This window comes from Lethenteron reissneri, chromosome 20 (genome assembly GCF_015708825.2).
Source record: "Lethenteron reissneri isolate LAM-NWPU_2019-01 chromosome 20, ASM1570882v1, whole genome shotgun sequence".
NCBI classification, from domain to species: Eukaryota; Metazoa; Chordata; class Hyperoartia; order Petromyzontiformes; family Petromyzontidae; genus Lethenteron; species Lethenteron reissneri.
This window is the reverse complement of record NC_083798.1, coordinates 4,639,532-4,664,787: the sequence shown is the minus strand read 5'-3', so window position 1 is coordinate 4,664,787 and position 25,256 is coordinate 4,639,532. Positions and strand designations below refer to the sequence as shown.

Genomic DNA, 25,256 nt, shown 5'->3' with positions numbered 1-25,256 from the left:
AAGCGAGCTGTGACGGTTCCACCTGAAGATGGAAGCTTGTGTTGCCTTCGAAACGTCGTGATTTTTATTTTATTTTTTATTTATCTTTTATTAATTTAGATATTTTACCTACGTGACTTTACCGGAATAAACCTAAGAATATGAATATATATTAACCCAATCTCACTTAGGCTGTAGAAACAAAGGGTTATTTGTCTTAAGAACTGTGATCTGGAACTTAATTCAAGGACGCTTAAAGAGACAAAGTCGTCGGACTTGTATGGACAAAATTCGACTTGTTATGTAAACAATGTTCGCTTAAATAATGCTGAAATAATTAATTAAGTTTATCTTTCAGAACAAAAAAATATAGAGTACAATATGGATTATGTCATCAACCCATTTGGTTTTAGCAAACAGCTAGGTAGCGCAAATTGGCAGGAATAAAAGCATTTTTTTTATCACATATTTAGTTTCATATCCACAATATTGTTAGGATATTTCGCAACTACAATTTAAAAAGGGAAACACATTAATTATTGTAAATACGAATATAAAACACACAATGCATAATTATCAATCTTCAAATAAAATAAACGAGCATTTGCATCATCTGTAATGCACAAAAACAAGATGTGGGGTGTCATGATGGTCGAAAATAAAACTTAACAACTTGATACTTTAAAACCACAAAGATAACTCAACATTTGTCATCCCACTGCGGACACGTGTACCTCTGCCTAATTGCGGTACAGGCCCCCCCCCCGCCCACCTTTCTGCAGGTCCCGGTCGTACACGCGCAAGTGCATCACGTTGGCTGTGGAATTGCGCAGGACGACAGCGTTGGAGCCATCGCGCTTGCTGCAGGTCCCAAGCTGCTCAGAGGCCTGGTCTGCCCACCAGAGCTTCTCTCCTACATGGGGCACAGGCGTCACACATTGGTCCACTTTACACGATTATTATTATTATTATTCTAGTCCAGGGGTTGGTCAACCGGTAACAGACCAAGGGCCAAAAAGTACCCATGAGTTCTACAAAGAACCAAGTTTATATATCTATATATGAGTATATATAGACAGTTTTCGGCACAGCACGGGAGACATTCATTATTCTTTGTAACTATGATAGTACGTTCTACGTTATGCCCCTTCGATAGAGCCGCATGTGGTGGATTCAAAGGCAGCAATGCTGCCCAGGAGACGCCAGTTGGCCACTGCAGTTTTAGTCAAAGTGTTAATCTACTCAAGTTTTTTTTGAGCCAAGACTTTAGACATTTTCTCAGTATGATTGATGAAAGTAGTTGAAAATAGTTCACTCTTTAGTTATTAAATGTCGGTTGTGAAGGGTGTGCAATTTTCCCTCAGAAAAAGTGAAGATTGAATGGGGAAATTACTATTTGATTTGCAACCAGCAATGACAACGAATGCAATGTGCAAATTGTTTAAGAAGTTTAAATCTCGGAAAGGAACACGGAAAAGTCTAGATGAACAAAAAAAATAGGAATGACATTCACTTGATTGTCAGACACATCTGTCATCCGCTAATGTAACACAGGGAGAGATTACAGGCCGGGTGTGACGCAAGAGATACTGCGATATAGCTATAAAGATAACAAATCTAATTACAGGAAAAAAATGAACATGAAAGTTAACATGAAAAATCGAAGTGAAGAGGTAGCAAAATGTAGACAAACTCGAAAATAATTAAGTGCATGTAAGAGGGGCAACATTAAAAGCTCCTAGAGTACAAATTATCTGAAGCTACAAAATACATTAAGTGATGTAGGAAAGAGGTGAATGCCTTGCAAAAAGGTCAGTCAAATGATCAAAAGATAAGCCTACATACACACTACAAAAGATCAGACTATATATGTATGCTTATCAGGGCTGTTAGCAAATTTACAAAAACGCGAGGCACATGCCTACATCTTGCAAACATTTGAAAATGTATCTTCAAAATTATCATGTGTTTTATCCACAATATTAAATTATAAAAAACCCATAATCATTGTAAATTCTCATGTGCTAAATCTAGACAGCATCAGGTATATAGCAGCAGAATTTTGCACGAGGAAATGCAAACCATAACAAGACATGAATTCTGATTTCAACTGATCAGGTTAGCTTTAAACAGGTTATGATGGTGCAATTGTGCAGTAATCAGGCTGCTCAAATGCGTTTATTCCGATCAAAAGGATAAAAATGAACAAGCTTTATGATGTAGCATGACATAAATCATTCAAGTACAGATCACTGTCAAGAAATGTATACAGGTAAAAACTGCGAACATCAAACCAAAAATCAAACATCTCAGTACATGTGTGTAGCGCATATGAAGTGTAAAAACGATAGTGTATGGCAGACAAATGTGCTTGTGAAAATAAAATGTCTATGTTTTCAACAACTCAGGGCTTCCTCCAGTCGAAATAAAGATTCTGGTTCTGACTATTAAGCACAAACATTCCCTCCCACCTTCACATTCAAGACCACATCACATTTGTCTGAACACAACCGTCACGCTATAAACCATAATAGCATTGTGCAAGAAGTCCTGCTGATAAATGGCAATTCTATTTCAATTTATACGTTAAAAAAAAAATACAAGCATTGAAGCCAATTACAATGCTGTTTTGACAATCAGTTTTTCCTGCAGAGGAAAAAAAAACATTGCCTTTATTGTTCTAAATTAAAATCATAACTTGAAGAAAACATTACCTTCAGCATTTCATCACTAAAAGGAGAACACCTTGTTGATGGAGCACATCTTTAACAGCAATCACAAACTCTCTGCACCATGCACTTGGCATTAACATATTAAAACATAAAGCTCTTTATGCATTTCAAGGTTGATGATGTTCATCACAAATCATGTTTACTGGTCTTCATAAAAAACACAATCCCATAGATCGTACTTCAAAACCACGAAAAACAATACATGAATTCAATACTAAAAAATATTTCGTTTTAAATATTTTGCGAATGTAATTCACACAATCAAGGCAAGGTACTGTAAGTGAAAAAGGACATATAAAAAAACCAATATTTTCAGCTGTGGTTATAAAATCTTCAAAAATACCATAATCATTGATCATCAATGCTACAGAGCTTTTGAAACACTGGCAATCACCGTATTTTCTGCTTTGGGCTACTGAAGCATTACCACCCACTGCCAAGAACGTCCATGAAAAGGGATGATTGTCCAATCCAACAGACGCAGGTTTCTTTGTTGAAAACAAGCAATGCTACCATCAACTGAGATGCAGAAGAGAGAAATTGTTTATGAAAAAAGGAGTGAAATGGCATGTATTAGAGCCTGGAGTAACACATCAATGTCGACATGAATTCTACTCTGAGGAGTCAAAGCGCAGCTCACAGACAAAATTGCTAACACAACTTGGGATTGCCCGATGGTGGTCAGCATTTACGCTGGTGTAATAAAGCGAAATTAGAAAATCTTTCCTGTTCCATCAGGATAACATAAATTGATCTTTTTTCTTTTTTACACTGAATGTAAAATACAGGGGAACACCACTTACGGGATTCAATACAAATAAGTTGTTTCTGCTGCACGTCTTAGAGATGATTAAAGCCCGGTCAATAATGAAACAGTTGCCGCTCTGCGCGTGACTTACACTGCAGGAATTTTAAGTAGAACAAAGTTGCGGATCCAGGAAACCATTCTACCCTCCCCGCGGGTCTTTGGAATTTCCTGGAGGTGTTGTTTTTTTGTCTGAATGCAGTAGGTACTAAAGCCAATATTAACGTCCCTAAGTCAAACATGCGTACAACCACCACCAGTTAAGTTATCGGTCCAGAAATGTCACTGAATCTCCTAATACATGCAATCTAAAATCAATAAAAAATAACATTTTGGCACGAGGAATGCAGGATATGGCTCTGATAAAGTCACCACAGATGCAACGAGGTATGTTAATGGACACATGTTAGAGACGTTACAGCTCCACACATGGTGAGCTGTGTGATAGGATGAGAAACCTCAGTACTCACTGTCACAATACCCTGGGGTCAGGCTGAATAAGAACACGAGATGCTGTGCTACAATTAAATTTACCATATTTATTTTAATACAAAAAAATGGAATTCCTGTTCTTTCACAGATGAACATTGGTGCCATTTTCATTGGAGCATGACCAGTAAAAAAAACACACGAACCATAGAATACATGGTTTAACCCTTACTGAATCCAAAATTAAAGCCACAGTTTCTGAAATATAATGTATTATAAAGGACATAAGGTAATATCAATTAAGAAAAAAATTCAAGTTACCATGAACGGTGAAAAATAATAATCCAATGAATACAAAGACGAAGTCAATAAAAATGTAATGAAGTGATTAAATATTTCTAGGTATGCACTTGATGAAATAAGATGTCTGGAACGCTTCTTCTCCCACAAAAAGACAAAGACAAAGACGTATTGTATAGCCTTGAACAGGCTGTTGAGCCAAGTGCTGTTAGCGTGCAGCACTGAAAGCCGGCCCAGAACACGAGGCGGTGGGTGGCCAGCACCATGCTCTACCGCCTTTGTCTTCCTCATGGCGATGTTTACACATCGCACCAGACACTCATTTGAGGCCGAGTCGACCGAGGAGAAGCCAAATACCGGTTGAGACAATCATCGCCGGTGTTGGCCGTGAGCGGGAATCGGACTCAGGTCGTCGATTTCGTAATGCAGAGCGATAATTGCGATGCTACAGCACCCCAAAAAACAAAGACAAAGATCCCCCATATAGCCTGAAACAGACTGTTGGGGCAAGTGCTGTTAGTAAGCACCTATGAAGGCCGGAACGGCACACGAGGGGGTGGGTGGCCAGCACCACGCCCTTTATGCCTTTGTCTTCCTAGTGGCGATGCTTACACACAGCACTAGATACTCATTTGAGGCTGAGTCGATCTAGGGGAGGCCCAGGACCGATTCAGATAATCGCCACTGTTATTGGTCGTGAGCGGAAATCAAACTCAGGACGCCAGGATAGTAGTGCAACACGCTAACAGTTATGCTACAGATGTCCATACAAAGAAAAAAAATACAAAGGTCCCCCGTATAGCCTGAACAGACGGTTTGGGCAAGTGCTGTTAGCAAGCACCTATGAAGCCCGGAACGGTACACGAGGGGGTGGTTGTGCAGCACCACGCCCGACCGCCTTGGAATCCCCGGTGGCGATGTTTACACACTGCACCAGGTACTCATTTGAGGCTGGGTCGACCTAGGGGAGGCCCAGTTCAGATAATTGTTACTGGTGTTGGCCGTGAGCAGGAATCGAACTCGGGTTGCCAGGTTCGTAGCGCAGCACGCGGACCGCTACACTACCGCTCCCCACACACACACATACAGACATCTCTTCCTCACAAACACCGTCACACCTGGCAGTGTACAGTGAAAGTGCCTGGCAAGGAACTAGCTCATATAACACTGTGAGCAATAGGTCAAATTGGAATGTGAATGAAGATGAATGTTATTTGAAAAATCTTTTACAATATAAGCTCAGACTTGTATTGAGGCAAAACTGTATTCCAAGGCTCGAGATAGGGTATGGCTAACATTACAGTGAAGCTTGTACAGCATCATGAAATTATGTTCAATAAATGTATGCTTCTGTTATGGAACACTGTTTCATGTAGAGATAAGCGTAGATTTGCTTCATCTCTAGTTTTTAAAAAAATAGGTCATCCAATAAGTTGCATTCGCATCTACAGCTCAGCAAACGGAAGCACAAATAAATTACGTTTTTGATTTGATAGGATATGTACAAAACAGGTTTTCAGAAGAAAAACGTACCTGCAATTTGCTTACAGCCTGCATTGCATTTTATCTGTGTTGAATATATCCCACAGCTGCGGAAAAAGGCTTCAACTTGGATTTGTTTTTGCTGCTCTCAGGCTGTGCAGAATGTCCCCTCAATCTTGCAGGGGGAGAGTGAGGGCTTTTCATCGCACACCCCTCTCACAAATATCAGCAATAGGCAGTGGCGGCAATACTAGACTGATGCGTCTTAAGAAGCACAAAACTGCCATACAGCTGCTGGTTAAATAAAAATTGCCATAATCTCAGCTCTTTGAAGCAAATAGCAGTCGCGAGAATGTGAGTAGAATGTGTACAAAAATGGCAATGTCATTGTGAGAACGCAAAACGCTGAGATTCCTCTTCTGTTCCGCTCTTGGAAACACATGTTTCCGTATGTACTACCATGTGTATACAGCCTGCATGTATACATTTTTTTCTGGTTGTTGAATTGATAGCTTCCTGCATGAGAAAAGTGAACGGATTTGCTTTTGTTTTTAGGCGATTTTCTAAACAACGGAACACATTTTTGTTATTTTACCAAGTAAGGTCCCATTGAGCTGCGGAGCTCTTTTTAAATCCTTTATATTAAGTTCGCTTGCTTGCTTGCTTGCTTACGACCGTGCAAATCTTTCGCTCGTTTTTTAACCCACTTCCCGTGATCCAATCGAGCTGACATTTTCCACACAGACTCGTTGTGCGAGACAATTAATGTTCGTGAAATTTTTTCCCCAAAATTTTACACTGTTTAGGGAAAACAAATTAAATATTTAATTACCAATTGCTTAATACTGGCAGACAATCATCTGACCCATAGGTAGCAGCCATCTCAAGCCAGAGGACGAGAAGACTCTAGCCGCCACGCATATAAAGGATTTATAGTGAAAAACTTTGTTTTTACGGGTTTACTTGTTCATAAGTGACCTGGCCACAAATGATAGCTCAACGAAGTGGCTTATCGCGTAGAAATGTAGAGTATTTGTGGCCGCAATAAACGCATGTTTCTAAATGTGGAGGGACAAACCTGAGGGCCCAGATAAAAATCCACGTGTCCACGGGGAGAATATACAAACTCCAAATATACAGGCATCTGGGTCGGGATCGAACCCTGACACCTGTTACCTTTGTCCCCAAAGTAAAGGGGGAGAGACACATTATTTGGGTATTTCGGTAAAGTCACGTAGATAGGTTAATACATACATACATGAACCTATCTACGTGACTTTACCGAAAGACCCAAAGAATATGAATTCCTGCAGTCATGAAAGCTTTAAGTCAAAGGAGGAGAGGTTATTAACTTAAAATTCCTCAGTTTTTTTTTCGAGCTTTGAATGTTTGTTTAACGCTTCTTGAATTGTAATGTTATCTTTATTGAATTAAACGTCTATTATAAATGTGTCATGAATCAATTAACCATAATTATTATTTCTCTCACATACAGCAGCAAATTAATGACGGGCTTGTGCATGTACATACGAGAACATATAGTTCTGGAAGAAAATAAAATGTGAATATCTAAATCGCGTAAATCGATGCATATCGTAACCCCCCTGTGACAGAGAGGGCTCGAGGAGAGGATTGGAGTTGAGGGATCTGGGAAACAAGTCAATTCTCGAGCATATATGAAATCGAAGAATTTAGCAGCCACTATAACATCTGTTTAATTATCACGGTTGGCTAAGTACAGTGAGAAAGAACTGCAACATACATATATAAAGTGGGAAGCTACAGGCTGAACAGCAACAATAACAGCTGCATACAGCAGAAACAGTGTGAACAGTGTGCATATGCATATCGTTGACGGGAGAATATGAACGACGATACAACAACTTGTATTGTGTAGATGAGAAAGCAACATATTTACGAACCTTGAGATTATTGACCAAACAAGTTGCATTCAGCCGATGGGTGAAATAGCCGACGGGGACAGCGAATAAGCAGGAGTGACTTCTTATCGACCAGAAATTGATGGGTTATAAAAAGAAAAAACACGGCCACGTAAAACAAATCAATACAAGGCTTATATGTACCCATGATGGCGAGTGCCGACGGCTTGGTGAGCTTGCTTTTCATCGTTTCTACAATTTCCAGCCCCGAGCCGTCCAGCTCACAGCGGTTGATGGTGCCGTTCCCAGAGCTGATCCAGTACAACTTGCTCTCCTCGTAGTCAATGGACAATCCTGCTCACGCGAACAAGTCCCCGTTAACGCGCGAACAAGAGCAGCGCGCAAGCACATGCCGCACGTGTACGCTTGTGTGCGTTGAACTCCTCCTTTCGCACCATACGCAGCCATCCGTCTCAATTGGAGGTGCGGGCAAGGGCAACAAAAGCAAAGACAAAAAGCAGTTGTAAAAAAATTTGTTTTCAATCGAGATGATTTAAAAGTGCATAGCTCCAGTGGACTCCTAACATCGGAAGGAAGAGCGTTTCAGACTGCCGCAGCAGCACATCTGAAAGCGTGCGATGCAGTGACCGTCTTTGTGCGATGGTTAGCCAAAAGCTGCTGCGAGGATGACCTGAGTTGGTGTGATTGTTTATGCGTCTTGACGAGATCATCAAGGTCTTGTGCTTCATTTGTGACAAAGCACTTTGTGTGTAATGAGTGAGACCTTACAATGCATTTGTTCGGCAACCAGAAGCCAATGGTAGCCCCTGGATGCATATGGTTCGAATCTTACATAATATATAACCCGGCCAATAGCAATCCACTGCTGGATGAAGGCCTACCCACACCGTGTCAGTTGTGGGGGTTGTTTGACTGTACTTCACTACGTGATCAGTGCAGATGTGCTCAAGGGGGGAGGAGGGACAGCAGTGATATTGCTCGCCACTGGTGTTAGCTTTGGCCAGAAATTGAACGCCAGCTTTATGTTAAGCCCCTTGAGTGACGACACTGAAATCAAGTATTTTAGTTTTTATTCAATGTGTAGTGACTGTGATTGTCACTGTGTGGTGCCGGGCTTACGAAGCCATGGCGGATAGTGTGTTGGCATTATGAGCAGCCCGCTTACTGGGCGTAGTACCAGCCCTAGCGGGGCTTGGGTGAGCGCTGGTCAGCGCGGAGGCACCACGTACAGTGTGCGGTGCGGGCTCCCGGTGAGGGAGCGAAAGGGAGTGTCAGCCAGCCAGGGTCACGTTGGGGCATGATACGCTGGTTGACCTGCCGACACGTGACCGGATGATATTTGGAGGGGGGCCACTGGTGGACGGGGGCAGCTGGGTGGTCACGTGGTATAAAAGAGCTCTCGGGAGCCTTCGGGAAAGAGCTCGAGAGATCTAGAAGGTGGGCGGGGCGAGGGGCGGAGCCAGCCCCAGCCCAGGCCGATATAGCGGGGCCCCGTGAGGGGCTCGGGGTTCTTAGTGTTGCTGGTGATGAAGATCCACGTCGGGTAAAAGAAGCCTCTAGCCACGCGGTCCGGGACCCAGCTTGTGGTCCGGGCCGGGATAGCGAACCGTGTCTAGTTCTGCCGTAGCGTGGCTAGATGAGCATTCAACACCCAAGTGTAGGTTGTGTTATGTTATGTTGAGTTGAGTTACTGAATAAAGTGTTTCTCCCAGTTGGACTCACTACAAATGCACTTTGATTTATTTTGTGTCTTACAACAAAGCAGATTGTCACTTCGCTGGTTTAAAAAGCTAATGTGAAAAGATTAAAGTTATATATGTAAAGGTGCATTCTGTCACTATTGCAGGATATCTTTTACAGCCATTGATGGCATACACAGAAATGCAAATCCAACAGTTTATGTGTTGAAGTGAATCACAGTAAATGTTTTGGCCTTAATTTATGTTCAGTAGCATTAACTTTTTATTTAACTAATTACTAACGTATTGCTCGAAGGTAGTCCACTAATGAACCAAGGCCTAACCATGCTCTAAGGGTCACGGGGGTTGTTTGACCATACTTCACCACGCTGGTCGCTAATGGCTGGTGAACAGAGGGAACCCAGGACGGGATCAGATATAACTCAATACTGATGTCAGCAATGGCTGGGAGTTGAACTCCAGTTTCTGGATTCAAGCTCAGTGTGCTACCGCTCCCCACAATTATCACGTGTTCTCACTGCTTTACTTAACCAACCCTCCGCCCTCCTTAAAGCCATATCAATAAGTATGCATTTATAACCAGTTTCAAAAAGACACCACATGGTCTGTGCAACTCATTAAACGAGGCAGCATTAACTTTGCATATTTATCTCACAATAACATGCAGAGTTTTTGAAGACCACCAAAAATCTTGGTTCATGCATCATCATTTTTAGTTTGCTAGACACCTGGGAAATGCTTCAAACAGAGTCCAATGTTGCCGATGAATGGCTGGAAAGCCAATGACAGTGCAAGGGACAAGGATCCAGGCAGGGTGTCTCTGTGAGGAGCACTCACCAACAGGGCCTTTCTGTTGGTTGTGGAGAACAGCTTTTTCACTTCCATCCATGTTAGCTACATTGATGGTGTCACCATCTGTCCAGTACATCTTTCTGAAAATATAAACGCACGCACACATATGTACACATCTGCTCACATATGCATGCATCCACTCACAAATACAAATTCATAATCAGACTTGTATACATGCAAAAAAAAACTGAATATTCCTATAAACTGCTGGTGCAAATGCTATTAGCGAGCACCAATCAGAATGACAATTTACCTTCAGGTTTAAAAATATTGAAATGATCTGCTTAGAAATATTCCAAAAGAGCAATTGATAGAGGCATCTTACGTGGTGTTAACAGCAAAAATAAAATCAATTCTCCTCAGTAAATATTTCACAGGAGTGCTGCTTGCTAGCCAACAGGCAATTGCAGATGTAGTATATTTGTTGAGGACTGCTATTTGATTCAACAAATGAGCCCATGGTTGTGTGCCAACTCTACAAGCGTGTTCTTTTCCCCTCATCAGTACACATGCTCCATTTCTGGAACAGTTTAACTTTCTTTGACACTGAAACATGAAAGTGTCTCTAAAATCAGCACACTGCAAACTTTGGTTGTGTAAAGTGAAACGCTCCTATAACCATGTGATTTTGATTTAACCACAACATGAGCCGGCATTGCATATCATGTCGGATTTCATTGGCAGCACCAGTAATCCTGCACAGCAGCTTGGTAGAATAACAGAACAGGGAAGTAATGCAAACAAATTTGGTTAAAAATAATTACAATTATTGCTTGAGATTTAGATAAAGAGGCAGGACTATACTCAGTGTCAAAAGTTAGAATATTACTGCTGAAACATAACAAACATTTATGATTTATGCCCCTGTACCGTTCCCATTCTGTTGTAATGTGTACTGTGACGCTTACTATATTGAGGACGATATTGGCACGTAAAATAAAGATTGATTGATTAGTTTTTTTCTACGAGGTATGTCACGAAACCGAGGAACTTAGAGGAATCCCATGCAGAACAACAGGGGGAGAGATACAAACTCCATGTAGAAAGGTGCCCGAGTCGGGAACCAAACTCATGTCCTTCTTGCTTTGAGGCCCGAGAAGGTGTTACCACTAAAACAAACATTTTTTTTACCATTGTAAAAAGTAAAACCTGCCAAATCGAAAAAAATCACCCCATTTTGTCGTGGCCTTTGCCAGTGGTAATGTATGCACAGTAACGCCGCCCATCTGCTGTGTAACGGGGACTGGCAGGAATTTTATGGCGTGCCAAATATTTTTAATTCGCGCGTCGTTTCCATTCGCGTTGTGGCCATTACCCTTTTATGGGGTGCAGCGCCAGCCCATGGGGCTTGTCCAGCCCTTGCAACACAGCCGTCTTGAAGGAGCCGTCCATGCGAGCCACATTGATCTGCTTCTTGTTCGCGTCGTAGCTGGTCCAGTAAAGGTTCCCGGATATCCAGTCGACAGCCAAGCCGTGTGCGTTTGCCAAGTCTGTACCCAGCAGGAGACACATGTACGGAGGAGAAGAGAAAGGGGGAGGGCAGGCGAAGGGGGGGAGGGTGGAAAGTTACTTGTGTAAAAATTGGACCCTTCAAGTAATGCCTAACAGGTTTCCTTTGTGTGCCTGGAGGCTGCACATTTCCTCGCGATAATTATTTACCATGTCTGTGGATTCAAAACACGTACTGGGAATGACACTAATTGCAGGATTGATCAAACGGCCAGGACTACAGTGGCGCTATAAAATGTGGCCATCGCGCACAAATATTACAGTCGAGCCTGAATAAATCCAGGTGAAAACCCTAATGAAAAACACTCGAGTGATGGGGCTTTGGAATGTTTTGTTTCCTCCAAAAGAAAACCACGTGGATTTTCTCGGCAACACGGCAGCAGCAATTCAGAGTTCCAGGCACCTGGCTCCTGTATGGGTTTACCGTCTCGTACATTTTCGAGGAGGATTAAGCCTTTGCACGCTTAGCAGAATCGATCAACGGGCTCGCGGACGTAGACTTTGTGCAAAACGTGCGCAAAATAAATGACGCGAATGAAACACGAGGCTTCAATGAAATGCGCGGCGTCTTCGCTTCTGCTATTGAAAGCATTCCATCGGGTGGGTCTCGGCACTTAAACAAGGAAAGGAAACCCTCCTCCACAGTGAACGCAAACGAACCCTACCTGCTGAAACGATGGTCTCTACGTTGGTACCATTGATGAAGGCACGCTTTATGGTCTGCGTGCGAACATCGGACCAATAGATGCGCTGCTCCGCTCCGTGGAAATCAACAGCAGTCACATTGTCAATGTCAGGCACAGTAAACGAGATGATGAAGTTGTAGTAAGGGGCATCGATATCCACTCCGCGAATTTCCATCTGCCGGGCGTAGAGAAGGAACTTCCAATGCTCTGCATTCGGTGGAACCGGCAAGGCACAAACACAAAGACACACATACACGCATGCAAAACTTAAGACAATAATCACCATCCAGGTCCAGGTAATAAAAATGTATATCAATATGTAGGAGATCTGCAAGCCATCCTCACGCACTCGCACCATGCAGAGATGAAATCTCCGCACTCAGCATAACACGCACCAATCACACGCAGGGGCATACACAAGACAGGGGTCAAGGGTTAAAGGGCACTGACAGCACATGGACTTGGAGTGCGAAACGGAGATGTGTATTAGGAACGAGGGCAGAGATGTCGGGTTTAAAGGGGGCTGCGTGCGTTCGGGGTTGGTTTTAGGAACGAGTGTGGCTGTGGTTTGAAGAATAAAAAAGTGCATAACCAGTCTCCGACTCCTCTTCAATAGTAACGCAGTTGCAACAATACAGTAGATCCTTTAAACTGAATCCAGAAGTTCTGACCACTCTGCACATCAATGTACATTTGTATGCATGCACAGCGCATGCTTGCACAACTCAAATGCTTTTCCATCGTTCGCATAGTCTTTTAAGTTTGCTGTAAATCACAGTAGTGCATGCAAAAAGATGAATTTGTTCTCATATAAAAGTCAACAGTTAACTTATGCTAACCTTTCTCAAGGGCACATGCATGCATACACGTATGCATATGCAAAGTAAACACATTCTTTCATGCAGGAACAAATTCAAAGAGAATCCAACGGCGCAATCACCAGAAGCATTGAGTGGATGTAATGCATATCGCACAGAAGAACTGAAATTGCGTCAGCACATATTTGAAGCAAGCCAGTCGCACACGGTTTCCCAGGCTCATCATTTTAACTTGGAGGCACATGCTCCTCCATACTAATAACTTAAGTTTGGTACAATTACAATGGTTTGTCAATCCGCGAGTGTTAATCAAGGGGTTTTCTTCAGCACATTGGGTCAGCACAGATTGTTGAAGGTGGAGACCCAAAATGAAATCGGACACAGTAATACCCCGGTTTACATCGGGGATGCGTTCCTGGAAGATGCAATGACGAATATCTAAATGGCGTAAATCAAAGCGATCTACAGGGAAGGTGGAGGCGACGGCCGAGGCAACGGACATGAGAAAGGACGGACGATGCTGTCAGCGACGTAATTGTGGGATTGAGGCGACGCAAATCAGGTAGTGTCATTGATAAAGTGATGACGTATTTACAAAATAACATAAAAGGGGGAGAAGTTAATATTATTGTATCACTCGATGTTGGCCGTGGCGGTGAACACAAACCAGTATCGCTGGGTTCATAGTGCAGTGCGCCATTGTTCAAATAAATGTATCCAAAGCAGGAAGTGCAAAGACCATGTTAAGTTTGACCACCCCAACCATTCAATGTGCAAGGCTAAAAATCCAATCCACTTTGACATTGCCCCCACCAAAGGTTATTTATGACTTTCCCCAATCCACAGCCTTCTTTCCTTACCAGAGCACGTCCGTTTGTCAGGCTGTAGCTTCATGAGGTGTGGACAGGCACAGGCAGCTGTTCGGTTGTAGTTGATGAGGCAGTGATGAGAGCACGGACCTCTGCCCCCATTGTCTCCACATGGATTGTTGGCTAGACAAGAATATAAAATTGGACAGGGATGAACTCGCGCGCGCGTGTGCACACATTCAGTGTTTATTATATTCGTATGCGATAAAAGTGTCTTCTCAAATTCATATATATATACCAGCAATAACCTGACTCTCAAAAATATGAAAGAAATTGAATTAAAAATGCAGCTTCTGCACAAAGATCTTACATTATTTTACTTCAGCTGAAAAATGTTTCACTCCACACATTCAGTTAACCATCATGCAATGTATAAACCTGAACTACCATCAGCATTTTCAAACCATTTCTCTTATGGACTGATATATCAATTTATAGTGCCAAATTAGTACGGTTGAAAACGTACAAATGCATAAAACAAAATTGCTTCAAATACTATGCAAGATTTTAATGGCCGTTAAAATTATCCAAACATCGACACGAACAACTACATACACCAAGAACAGGAATAATGTTGTGTTTAAAATAACTTCACAATCATGTTTTAAACACGTATAGCATATATTTTAAAGATTAACATATTATTCAAAGTCTCAATAAATAATGACTTAGTGAGGCAAACTAATGTCTCGAGCCAGTGAATATTCCTGTCGGCCTAGGTTACCTACTTGTTTACCCCTACGATATTTTGATATTAGAATGAATAACGAAAAGAAAACCAAAATAAGCATACAATGCAAGAACATGATCCTATATTATACTTGATGCCAAAACGGCAAGTGTAGACTAAAGCATTTCAAATGTGTTGATGTTACAGGGACGTATTTGCATGTGTTTTTTTATTTGTCAGACATCGTTTCTTAGTGATGATTGCAAACAATTTAGCTTCGGGATTAACAGCACTACCCAGGCATTTTATTTTGGGAACATAAATACAACGAAAGAAAAACTGTTTACTTTTTTTGGGCTTTTACATCAAAGAATATTGTCAGCATAGTTGTATCATGGCATAATATCGCTGTACACTTCACTATGATGTTTATTTACATTTATGGTAATAAACATAACAGTTTACGATTATTGTCAAGCAGCATACTTAAGTCTAATTACTTTTTCATTGTAACATCTACATATCCACACCTCGTCTAACGCAACTGCCATGAGAATACTTGCTTGTGATAATGTTCTATTTGTTGTTTCTGTTTGAAGGAGCGTATGTGCAAATGTGCAAACAAAATAATAACTATAGACCTTCGTTCATACACTAACACAAGACAACAACAACAACAAACAACAAAGATCCCACGTATAGCGTTAGCAGACTGTTGGAGCAAGTGATGTTAGCGAGCACCTATGAAGGCCAGAAAGACACACAACAACAACCGCCATTCACCACTAAGTGGCGGTGACGTCACCACGTCGCTTGTGCCGCACACACACACGTACACCCCTTAAATTTACCCGTCCTTAGATGGGCACTATTTTGGAGGCAATGGTCCCCAGGCATTATCCAAGCGCCACTATTTTCTACTGCATCCTGCTAGCCTTAATAGTGGCTCACCATAGCACCTGTTCCAACAATCTACAAAGGCAGTTTCCGCCTTGTGCGTGCGTGCACACATATATATATAAGAGCAGAAACCATGGCGCGCGCTAGCGACTCACCCATCGGCTGCCGAGTTGGATGGAAGACGTGCAGGTCGAAGGGCTGCGTGTTGGTGCGCTGCACCACCGTCACGTTTTGGCCCGTCCACTTGTTTGCACGCACCAGCGTGTTGGTGCGCCAGTCGGTCCAGTACACCTCTCCTCCAAAGAGGGTGACGGCGAAGGGGTGCGACAGAAACTCGTGGCCCCGCAGCACCTCAATGAGCTCCGTGCCATCGTACAGGGCAGAGTAGATGGAGTCGGAGCTGTTTCGTGTGTTTGCGGGTCAAGAGGGAGAGGATGCATTGTGAGGTGGTGGCATAAGGCGGGGTACACCTCCTGACTTATAAAAGTCAGGGTTGGTGGAACATGCAGAGAAGGTGCTGCAATGTTTTATCGGGCGCCTGCCTGTAAGGGACAACAAAAATAAGCCCACGTTCCTTGTCGAATTTGCTCATATGATGTAGTTCGTAGACTGCCATGGTAAATAGCAATAAGTCAGTGATTTCCTGAGTATGAAAATTCAACATTCCTATCGCGCAGGCCAACCAATGTTGACTTCACCACAAAGTGGTACACATTTTTAATTGACCCCGGAGAAATGATGGGCTCAGTCAATCCTCACACAAAATTGAACCTTGCGACCTTCATTCAGATTGCGAGCCACTCGCTGTGCCTGCGGAGAGCCATCTGGCTGCTTATCCATCTACACATACACATGTACAGCCCTTTATGTCTATCCACTGCTGGATGAGGGATTCGCCACACCTTTGGGGTTATTTGACCATACTTCATCAAACTGGTCAATGTGGGCAGTGCATAGATTGGGGGAGTAAAAGCGTACGGTATAACAATGGATTTTAAAGCACTGCTCTATGTTGCTGCATAATCCCACAACATGGTCACTCATCCAAACACGATCCAGCTTCTGAAATCTGATAATAAAAGTAATGTACATGTGTATTTCAAAATGTAGGTCTAATTTTTATAAATGAACCTTGCTAATGTTATCATTTACAAAGAAGCTTAATCATACTCTTATTAATCATAAACTTGTTATAAAAAATATATTTTGCTGGCTATTTGGCTGTCTGGCTGGTAGGACGGACAGACAAGTCCAAAGGACGTGTGGCTGCTAGTTTTATATAAAAAAAATGTTTACATGTCATCCAAATGTTTTCCGTGTAATGACAATTATATAATGCGTTTGAATGTGTACTATATATACACACACACGCACATTTAATACTACATTGAACATTGATACACACTTTTTAAGGTAACTATGACATATCACTGTCTGAATACGCCACAAGCGAAGATGGATTGATTATAATCCACCAGTACAGCTGTGAAAGTGGCCTTCCTTCAAAACGTAATGACTTTTTGCAACATTTAAAATTAGCTAGTTAGAATTTCCCAATGTTAATGACGCGATGACATTGACATGTTTAAATGCAGACTACTTTAATGAGCAAGATTAATTTTAAAAATAGCTCCTGAAAAAAGTCTAACTCTTACAGATATGTGACTATTCCATGATAGTGTTTCTGGCATCGTAAAACCAAGTACAGTGTATGGCAGTAGTGTGTTAATGCACGGCTCATAGGTTGGTGGGAAAGGACTTAAAATTAGGCATACCACAAAAAACTCCACGTGCATGCACACCTTAGCTGCAAGCCAGATTTAGAAATAGCATGACTGACCGAATACATTGCTTCCACATTAATACACAGCGTGGAGTCAGGGGAAACTCAAAAGTGCCACGTGCTCTCTAAATCTCTTAAGTGTCTTTCTAAAAATGTTCAAAGCATTCATACTTATCGGGAAGAAAGCTCCGTTTCATCTCGCACTTAAAAGAAACGTGTCCTTAGGGTGCCTACCACTGCCACCCTCTTCCCATGCTCCCACATTGCACGTCCCACTCTCTCCACCCAAACCACCCACCTCACAACTCCCTTGTCAATTGCAGTGCTACAAACGTTGTGACAACGCTGAAGAGAGACAACAGCTGCAGACATCAAGGAACTCTGTCAATAATCGCCAAGCAGAGTGAAAATACTTGTACCCATGAGCTGGTCCAAGAAGCAGGTAATTTTTTTTTTTTACATTTCCCACACTTCCTACGTGGCATATTGTGTAGATAGCTTAATTGTTAGCACACTCCTCAGAGAGCCAGTGTGCATATGCTTGATGGTTCAACTTTCTCATTGATACATTAATATATGAAGAATATTATAAAAAAAATATTATTTCTGCAAAATAATGGGATGTAAAAAACATCCACTTCTCCTTTGGATAAACAAAATAAAAGGGGATATTTTAGATTCCATCAATTTACAAAAGTTACACCATTGCAAGCCATGCCATTTTCAATACCTTCAAGTAAAATATATGACCACAGTTAATTGTAAGCCCATATACATGCAGACATCATTGATACGTATTTTTTAAATAAAATGTTACGGGTTTAACTTGGCCACTGTCACAATGCAATGCTTGATATTATTAAAATATCGGATACAATGAAGACCCCGAGCATAAATATAAAGCAGAAAAAAAGGTTTGTTTCAGTAGTTTATCTCTGAGAATACACCATATGCATGGCTGTTTGTTGACTCCAAACCTCCTGTCAACTTTTGCAGACAGGCCAATATTCTCCTGAGTTACGATTTGAAGGCACTTGACCAGTGTGGAGCTGAAGAGAAGCATAGTTTTACCAAGCCTTGCGAGCGAGACCACACGGTTGTTTTTTTCGCATTCCGAGCTGACAACATGACTCAAGAGTAACACGTTACACATTTCCCACAAGCCACATGAAACTTCAAGGTCAGCAAGATCAAGGGTGCCACTCGACGGCTTTGGAAAAATTGAGAGGAGACAAATCACAATTAATTGTGCCTTGTGCTTAGAGAGCAACTAAGGGCTCCACTGCCACTAATTGAGTGTTTTGTCAATAACCAGGGGGCTTCAGTCCCCCCCCGTTTAAATTATATCAACAGGCTGAGTTTGAGCCATGGCTGTTAAGTGGTAAGAACACACATTGAAGGCTGAATAGGTTAATAGAACTAATAAATCAGTGGCCTCACATTGCGGAACTAGATTTAGGACAGTGAAGAAATATATTAATCAGTTCATTGATTATTTGGGTTCACTCGACTTGGGCAATGTGGGATGTGCATTATTGGGTTTTGGAATCAAGGTCAGACAAATCAGAGCTCTAATACATTCATATGGACACGCTTTGAGAATAAGTAATACTCAAGCAGCTTTCGCATTCTTTAACAAAGTGAGATTTCAATAAACAACAAGCCCACACTATTTAAAAGCCAGTCTCTTTTTAAATTGGATTCTCCATCTCAATAGATGTTGATCTGTGTAGTTCAATGATCTATTCAGCCATAGGACATTACAGGCCAAGTGGAAGAGAGTTAAATTTCGATTTAAAGCTTTCGTGACTGCAGGGATTCATCTTCTTGATTCTTTCAGTAAAGTAACGTAGAATGGAAATAATAAAATAATAAAAGTAAAACATAATAAAATAATTCTCACGACGTTTCGGCCACAACGCAAGCAGCCGTCCTCAGGTGGAGAATAGGTCTGTCGAGAAGACAGAGCTCCAAGCCTGGGGTGTGTCATTCAGACTGTCTTCTCGACAGACCTATTCTCCACCTGAGGACGGCTGCTTGCGTTGTGGCCGAAACGTCGTGAGAATTATTTTGTTTTATTTTTATTATTTTATTATTTCCATTCTACGTGACTTTACCGAAAGAACCAAGAAGATGGAAGAGAGTTAATAACAAAACACACGAATGCATTTTATGAAGAAATTTTATGAGAGAAAAAGTGTGCACTATAACAGAATTATCAGCACTATGTACAAGCAGGATTTGTGACTCATGTAACGATCATAATGCACATGCGCCTTCCAAATACAGAATAACCAAGCTGCAGTACCACAAAGTAGAATACTGTGCTATCTATACAGATTGTTATATTAAATAGCATTCCTTATTAATATGATTGGGTTTTCTCTGGGTATTAAACTTTTCTCCATCATGAACAGGGTATTCAAAATTTGATTTGGCCAAGCATCCCCACAGCAGGTCCTTCCTAAAATAAATTCTAGATTTCATCTTATTCTTGCGTATGGCAATACCAAAAATACACGCAATTACAGTCCTATGGTGACTCAGTTCGAGTCAGCTATTGTACCTTCTAACTCGAACTAGAAATGTTGCAGCGCTCATTTCCATTGGTGGCCCTCAGCAAAGTGCTTGGAGCTGCACATTACCATTACAGGAACCACGACATTCATAGGATGACCACTATTGGCTTCCCACAAAGTGGTACTTATTCTTAGGTTTTTTCGGTTAAGTCACGTAAGTAAAACATCAAAATAAAAATAAAATAAAAATAAAAATCACGACGTTTCGGAGGCAACACAAGTCTCCGTCATCAGGTGGGACCGTCACAGCCGAATTAGCTGCATCAAGTGAAGCAATGATTCAAGATCTTGAATCATTGCTTCAAGATCTTGAATCATTGCTTCACTTGATGCAGCTAATTCGGCTGTGACGGTCCCACCTGATGACGGAGACTTGTGTTGCCTCCGAAACGTCGTGATTTTTATTTTTATTTTATTTTTATTTTGATGTTTTACTTACGTGACTTAACCGAAAAAACCTAAGAATATGAATCTTTGCAGTCACGAAAGCTTCAAATCTAGAATTAAAGTGGTACTTATTTATTTTTGCCACTGAAAAATTATTTAACTCCCTTAACAAATATATTAATTCACAACCTTCTGATCGTCACGTGTTCCAACCACATTGTCACATGCCCATGTGATGCTTACCTGGGTAAATAACGACTCTCATTAAATGGATGCTGGTGGAGTAATTTTTTGCACAGTGGACTTGCAATTGAGAGGTTGCGAGTTTGATTCAACCCCTCCCAATACATCTCACCAGCGTAAAATAGTAGGTTAAATAACCTCAAGAGCAGTGTTCCTCATTGCAAGGCCCGCGGGGCACTGGCGGCCCCTGGTGGCCTTTAGTCCGGCCCCTGACGTACGGTCCAGAAAGTACACAACACGTGACAACACCACCCATCATCGTGCTGCTGTCAAACCACGTGGTTTCAATTTGTGGCGGCCCTCACACTGATGATGTCTTATTGGCGAAAGTGGCCCCCTCTATGAAAATTAGTGAAGAACACTGCCCTAGAAGATTCTCAAGAGCACCCCTAGTGGAGGTCCTTCCGCCAGCAGCAGAGCGAGAAGGCAAACTGCAGGGCTGCACCTTCACCCTCGTCACACTTTGCCTCGAGTGGAATGTATTGCGATTCCCACACACACGTACCGGGCATCTATCCACATGATGCGGTTCTCCAGGTAGTCTACGGTGAGGCCGTTGGGCCAGCCTCCAGCTCCCATCTCATGGTGGATGACGTGCCGCCCTGTGCCACTCATGGAGATGGCCTCAATCCGGGGAAACGACGAATCCCAGTCAGTCCAGAAGAGAATCCTGCGAGGCGGACATAAGCACTGGTGTGGAGCTGGGCGCGGCGGATATATCGTCTTAACCTTTATCGAGAGTGCACTCTTGCTACCGTGTCACTGTTAACCTTATCAATACGATGACAGAGGAATAGCGACAAAAATAAAAGGGAGCAATTGTCATGGCTGCCGCAATAGAACACTGTTATTAGGTAGGTGCTTGTAATATCCCCTTATTTTTCAATAAAGTGCATTTGGTTTCTTTATCAAATGTCGAGGTATTATTACCAATTAAGTTATAGAAAAAATCAATAAAAATGTGAGCATTTTGAGTTTTTTCAATTTCTCCACATGAAAAACATATTAACGCTGAATGTGTATATGTGTATATATAACCAACATACAGATGCGACTATTGTTCAATAAAATACAAACCTTTGAACACATCTAAGAGCATGTCAAATCAATAAAACCAAGTAAACTGTACATGAAGGCACAACTACTGAAAATAATATCCTTATACATATCTTCAGTTACGACTATGAAAGCACAAAGGTTAAAAAAGGCGGTTGTACATAACTAAGAACCTGGCAACAGTGTTCTTACTACTTGGGAGTAAACTTTTCCCGGATTCAACATATAAGCGATTAATCTAACAATAACATTCGCTGGCCTCTGTAAAAAACGACTGACAGTAGATGGCAACTTTATATAACGGAAGCAGAACATAAGCTGGGATTTTCGTCTGGGATGTGACCTAATGAACGACTTTCTTTGTTCTGATAAGTTGTTGTTGTTGTTTGCACTTTTAGTTTTGGTGCCCTTTCTTTATTTGTGTATTCATTTTTTATTTTGCTTGGTAACAGGGTTTTGAATTGCTTGTATGTTGAACTTCTTTCGCACCGTACGTAGCCAACCATGCTCATCGGCGGTGCTTGGTAGTGGCTGTAAATGGGATTTCGTCCTTATATAGAAATAATGTACAACGTTATGAGCATGAATGTCGCGATATAAAATTCAAGTATTATTATATCGCCCAGCATGTGGAGCAAAACGTCGGACATCATGATAATTGGTTTCTTACCCTTTTTTCTGGCAACAAAACTGACACCTTTTTTACAAGGAGTCATGTTTGCATTGACCACAATACCTGCAGTCGGAATGCAAACAAAAAAAATAATCAATTTCAAGGACCAATCAATTTCAAGGACAGTGCATACATTATCAGAGTTATGTTTTTTTTTGCATTCCGACTGCAGGTATTGTGGTCAATGCAAACATGACTCCTCGTAAAAAAGGTGTCAGTTTTATTGCCAGATAAAAGGGTAAAAAAACAATTCTCATATTTTACTACTGGCAAATGAGGTTCCAATGGTGTCGGACATCATGGCGTGCAGCACGCAACAACAATCCAAAGACGCATCGTGGGGGGTGGAGGCGCTCGTACCCGTATCGAGGGTCAAGCGCGATGGCGCGCGGATGCTCGATGCCGCCCGCCACCAGGGTGCTGCGCATGGTCCCGTTGAGTAGCGCCACCTCGATCTGGTCCAGGTTGCTCTCAACCCAGTAGATGTTGCCCGCGATCCAGTCCACGGCGAGTCCCTCCGGCGTGGCCAGCCCGTGCTGCACCACCACCTCCACGCTCGTCAGGCCTGCGGGTCGTGAGCGGTGCAACACGGGGCTTGATGTTGCGGACGAACAGACGCAAATGTGGGCCATACGATGGGGGCCCTCAACTCAGGCTGAATGTTTATTTGAAGGACCTGTAAGAAATTACTTTCTTTGCTTAGGCTGTTAAATATTTAGTAGGCGTGTAATGGAAAACCAATCCCATCCATTATCACCATGAGACTTGATCAATCAACTGCTTAACTGATCCGAAATTATTCTTACGCTCACAATACATGCATCAGATCGTTTGTACCAAAGTGTATTACTTAATAGTCGGCTAATTTTACGTAAATGCTACCATTAGATTAATATGATGCATGAGACGGCACAAATAAGTCACAAAATACAAGGCAGACAATAGATAAATGAAGCAGTACAAAATAGACTAAAGGAATTGATTATTAATTTGAATCATGATCCCAATTTGAGACAATTCATTGAATCGCAAGGGGGTGAACAATTACATGTATTTTTCAGGCCTAGCATTATCAGGCTCATTAGAGGGATTATTGGAACTCACAGATGATAGTGTTTATTGGAGCTAAAATGCCCCCATCACTATAGAGGTTTTAATAATTGAAATCCCCTCAAATTGTGAAGAAAAAAAATCAAAGATTGTTATTTCCCAAGAGTGTTTTAGTGACAATGCATATTAATAGAGTATGTTCAAAATATGTACTTAAAACACCCTCACACGTGCATTTTAAGGCAGTGTTATCAACACGTGTGTTGTACTTACTGCCGTTTATGCTTGTGCGCCACTGCCAACGCAGTATCACCAAATAATTTGCTTACGGTTTAAAATATAGGCATAATTTACACATTTATTTCATTTAATGGAATGCCACCGCCAATCATAAGCAACCCTATTCGTTACTAACACAACCTACATCTTAGTAAGACGAACACCAAAGCAATTGCTATTCAACACCAAAACATTTCTGACAAATGTTCTTCGTTGGGGCTAACTGCAACTGTGACCTTTAAATTCTTTATCACATTTATTTACAGGGGAGACAACATTTACGCCAAATTGGGAAGACGCGGACAAAGAGTGGCCTCTTTGAGACTCTGTGATAGGCGCAAGGTTAACTCCGAGAGTGAATGTACACTTTCTTAATATTCCACGTGCATGGCTGGGTTAAGGATTGTGTGGACCGTGACCGATTACCAGGCAACACACTGCATTCTGATGAGCAAACCCAGTCATTAGTCAATTTTATTTAGGTATTGAGTTTTAGATTCATGCATGTACTCACAGACAAGTAAAACTATTTAATTTCTTTGGTAAGGAGAAAAGATAGTTAAATTGAGGCGGGAATGAAATAAGAACTAAGCAGATACCTCGCATTGAGTGTACTATTATGTTTGCACTACTTCGTTGAATGTGAATTGTCTCTTATCCTGCCTCATGATGACAAAATGTAACTGCTTAAACTCACGAACAGACATACATGGGAACATACACTTTTAAAACAATAATAACCTTAAGTTAATGTTATTTTAATACAAAAAAGAAAATAGTATATACGTAGACCTAAAAATACATCCAGGTGTATAATAGAGATAGGAAACTTGAGAATAGAATATGAACAGTAAGCACATTTGCCATGATAACGTGGATATAATAATTCGACAATTATAACATAATACTAATAATAAAACATTTAATTGTATGAATGGAAGTGCAAGCACTGGCTTTAAGTGGTTTGAACACTATGCGCAGATAGTACACGTTCTAATTTATAACTCTCAAAACATTTATTCTGTGGTTCTTTCAATGAAAGCTACGAAGACAAAAGATTAAAAAAATAATCACTTTATTTTTTATTATTTTTTTCTATCTACTTGACTTTACTGAAAGAACCATAGAATGTGAATTTCTGCAGTCACGAAAGTTAAGTCAAATCTTTAAAAAAAATGTGGCCATTCCTCACACAGATATTAACTGTGCGGGCAATAAAAAGCAAAACCTCAGTGTGATGATTCATAGAGTTCAATCAAATTTTCGCGGAGTGATTTACCCAAACAGGTCACAATAAACTTTAAAATTGGGCACAGCTGCAAGCTCCTGGGCACATATCCAGTCGCAGTCTATCTCCACACGGGACCTGCAGTAGCAGCGGTCGGCAAAAAATAAGAAGCAGCCTCAGCACATTTGTATTTAATCTCCAGCTTAACCCTTTCTCGCTCGTAGACGTCTGCAAGTTGCGGGGTGGGTGCCCGTTCACCGCTGAATCTCGGAACGTGCAAGCAACTCAGCCTAAATTTTATTTGGAGAGGCATAGCGCCGTTGTTTTTAAAAGACATTGTACTCAC

General features: G+C 41.5%; 1 protein-coding gene across 6 annotated transcripts in view; it reads right to left on the bottom strand.

The window, feature by feature from the left end:
- Positions 1-25,256, bottom strand: part of LRP1 (LDL receptor related protein 1) — a 308,287-nt gene that overhangs the window by 84,458 nt on the left and 198,573 nt on the right. For all 6 annotated transcript variants that reach the window (XM_061554630.1, XM_061554632.1, XM_061554633.1 and 3 more), the window contains 9 exons: positions 22,714-22,918; positions 21,130-21,294; positions 15,788-16,032; positions 14,054-14,185; positions 12,355-12,582; positions 11,496-11,670; positions 10,166-10,260; positions 7,812-7,961; positions 752-892 (listed from right to left, as the gene is read on the bottom strand). In XM_061554630.1, the coding sequence (XP_061410614.1) occupies positions 752-892; positions 7,812-7,961; positions 10,166-10,260; positions 11,496-11,670; positions 12,355-12,582; positions 14,054-14,185; positions 15,788-16,032; positions 21,130-21,294; positions 22,714-22,918 (1,536 nt within the window). The remainder of the gene's footprint in view (positions 1-751; positions 893-7,811; positions 7,962-10,165; positions 10,261-11,495; positions 11,671-12,354; positions 12,583-14,053; positions 14,186-15,787; positions 16,033-21,129; positions 21,295-22,713; positions 22,919-25,256) is intronic.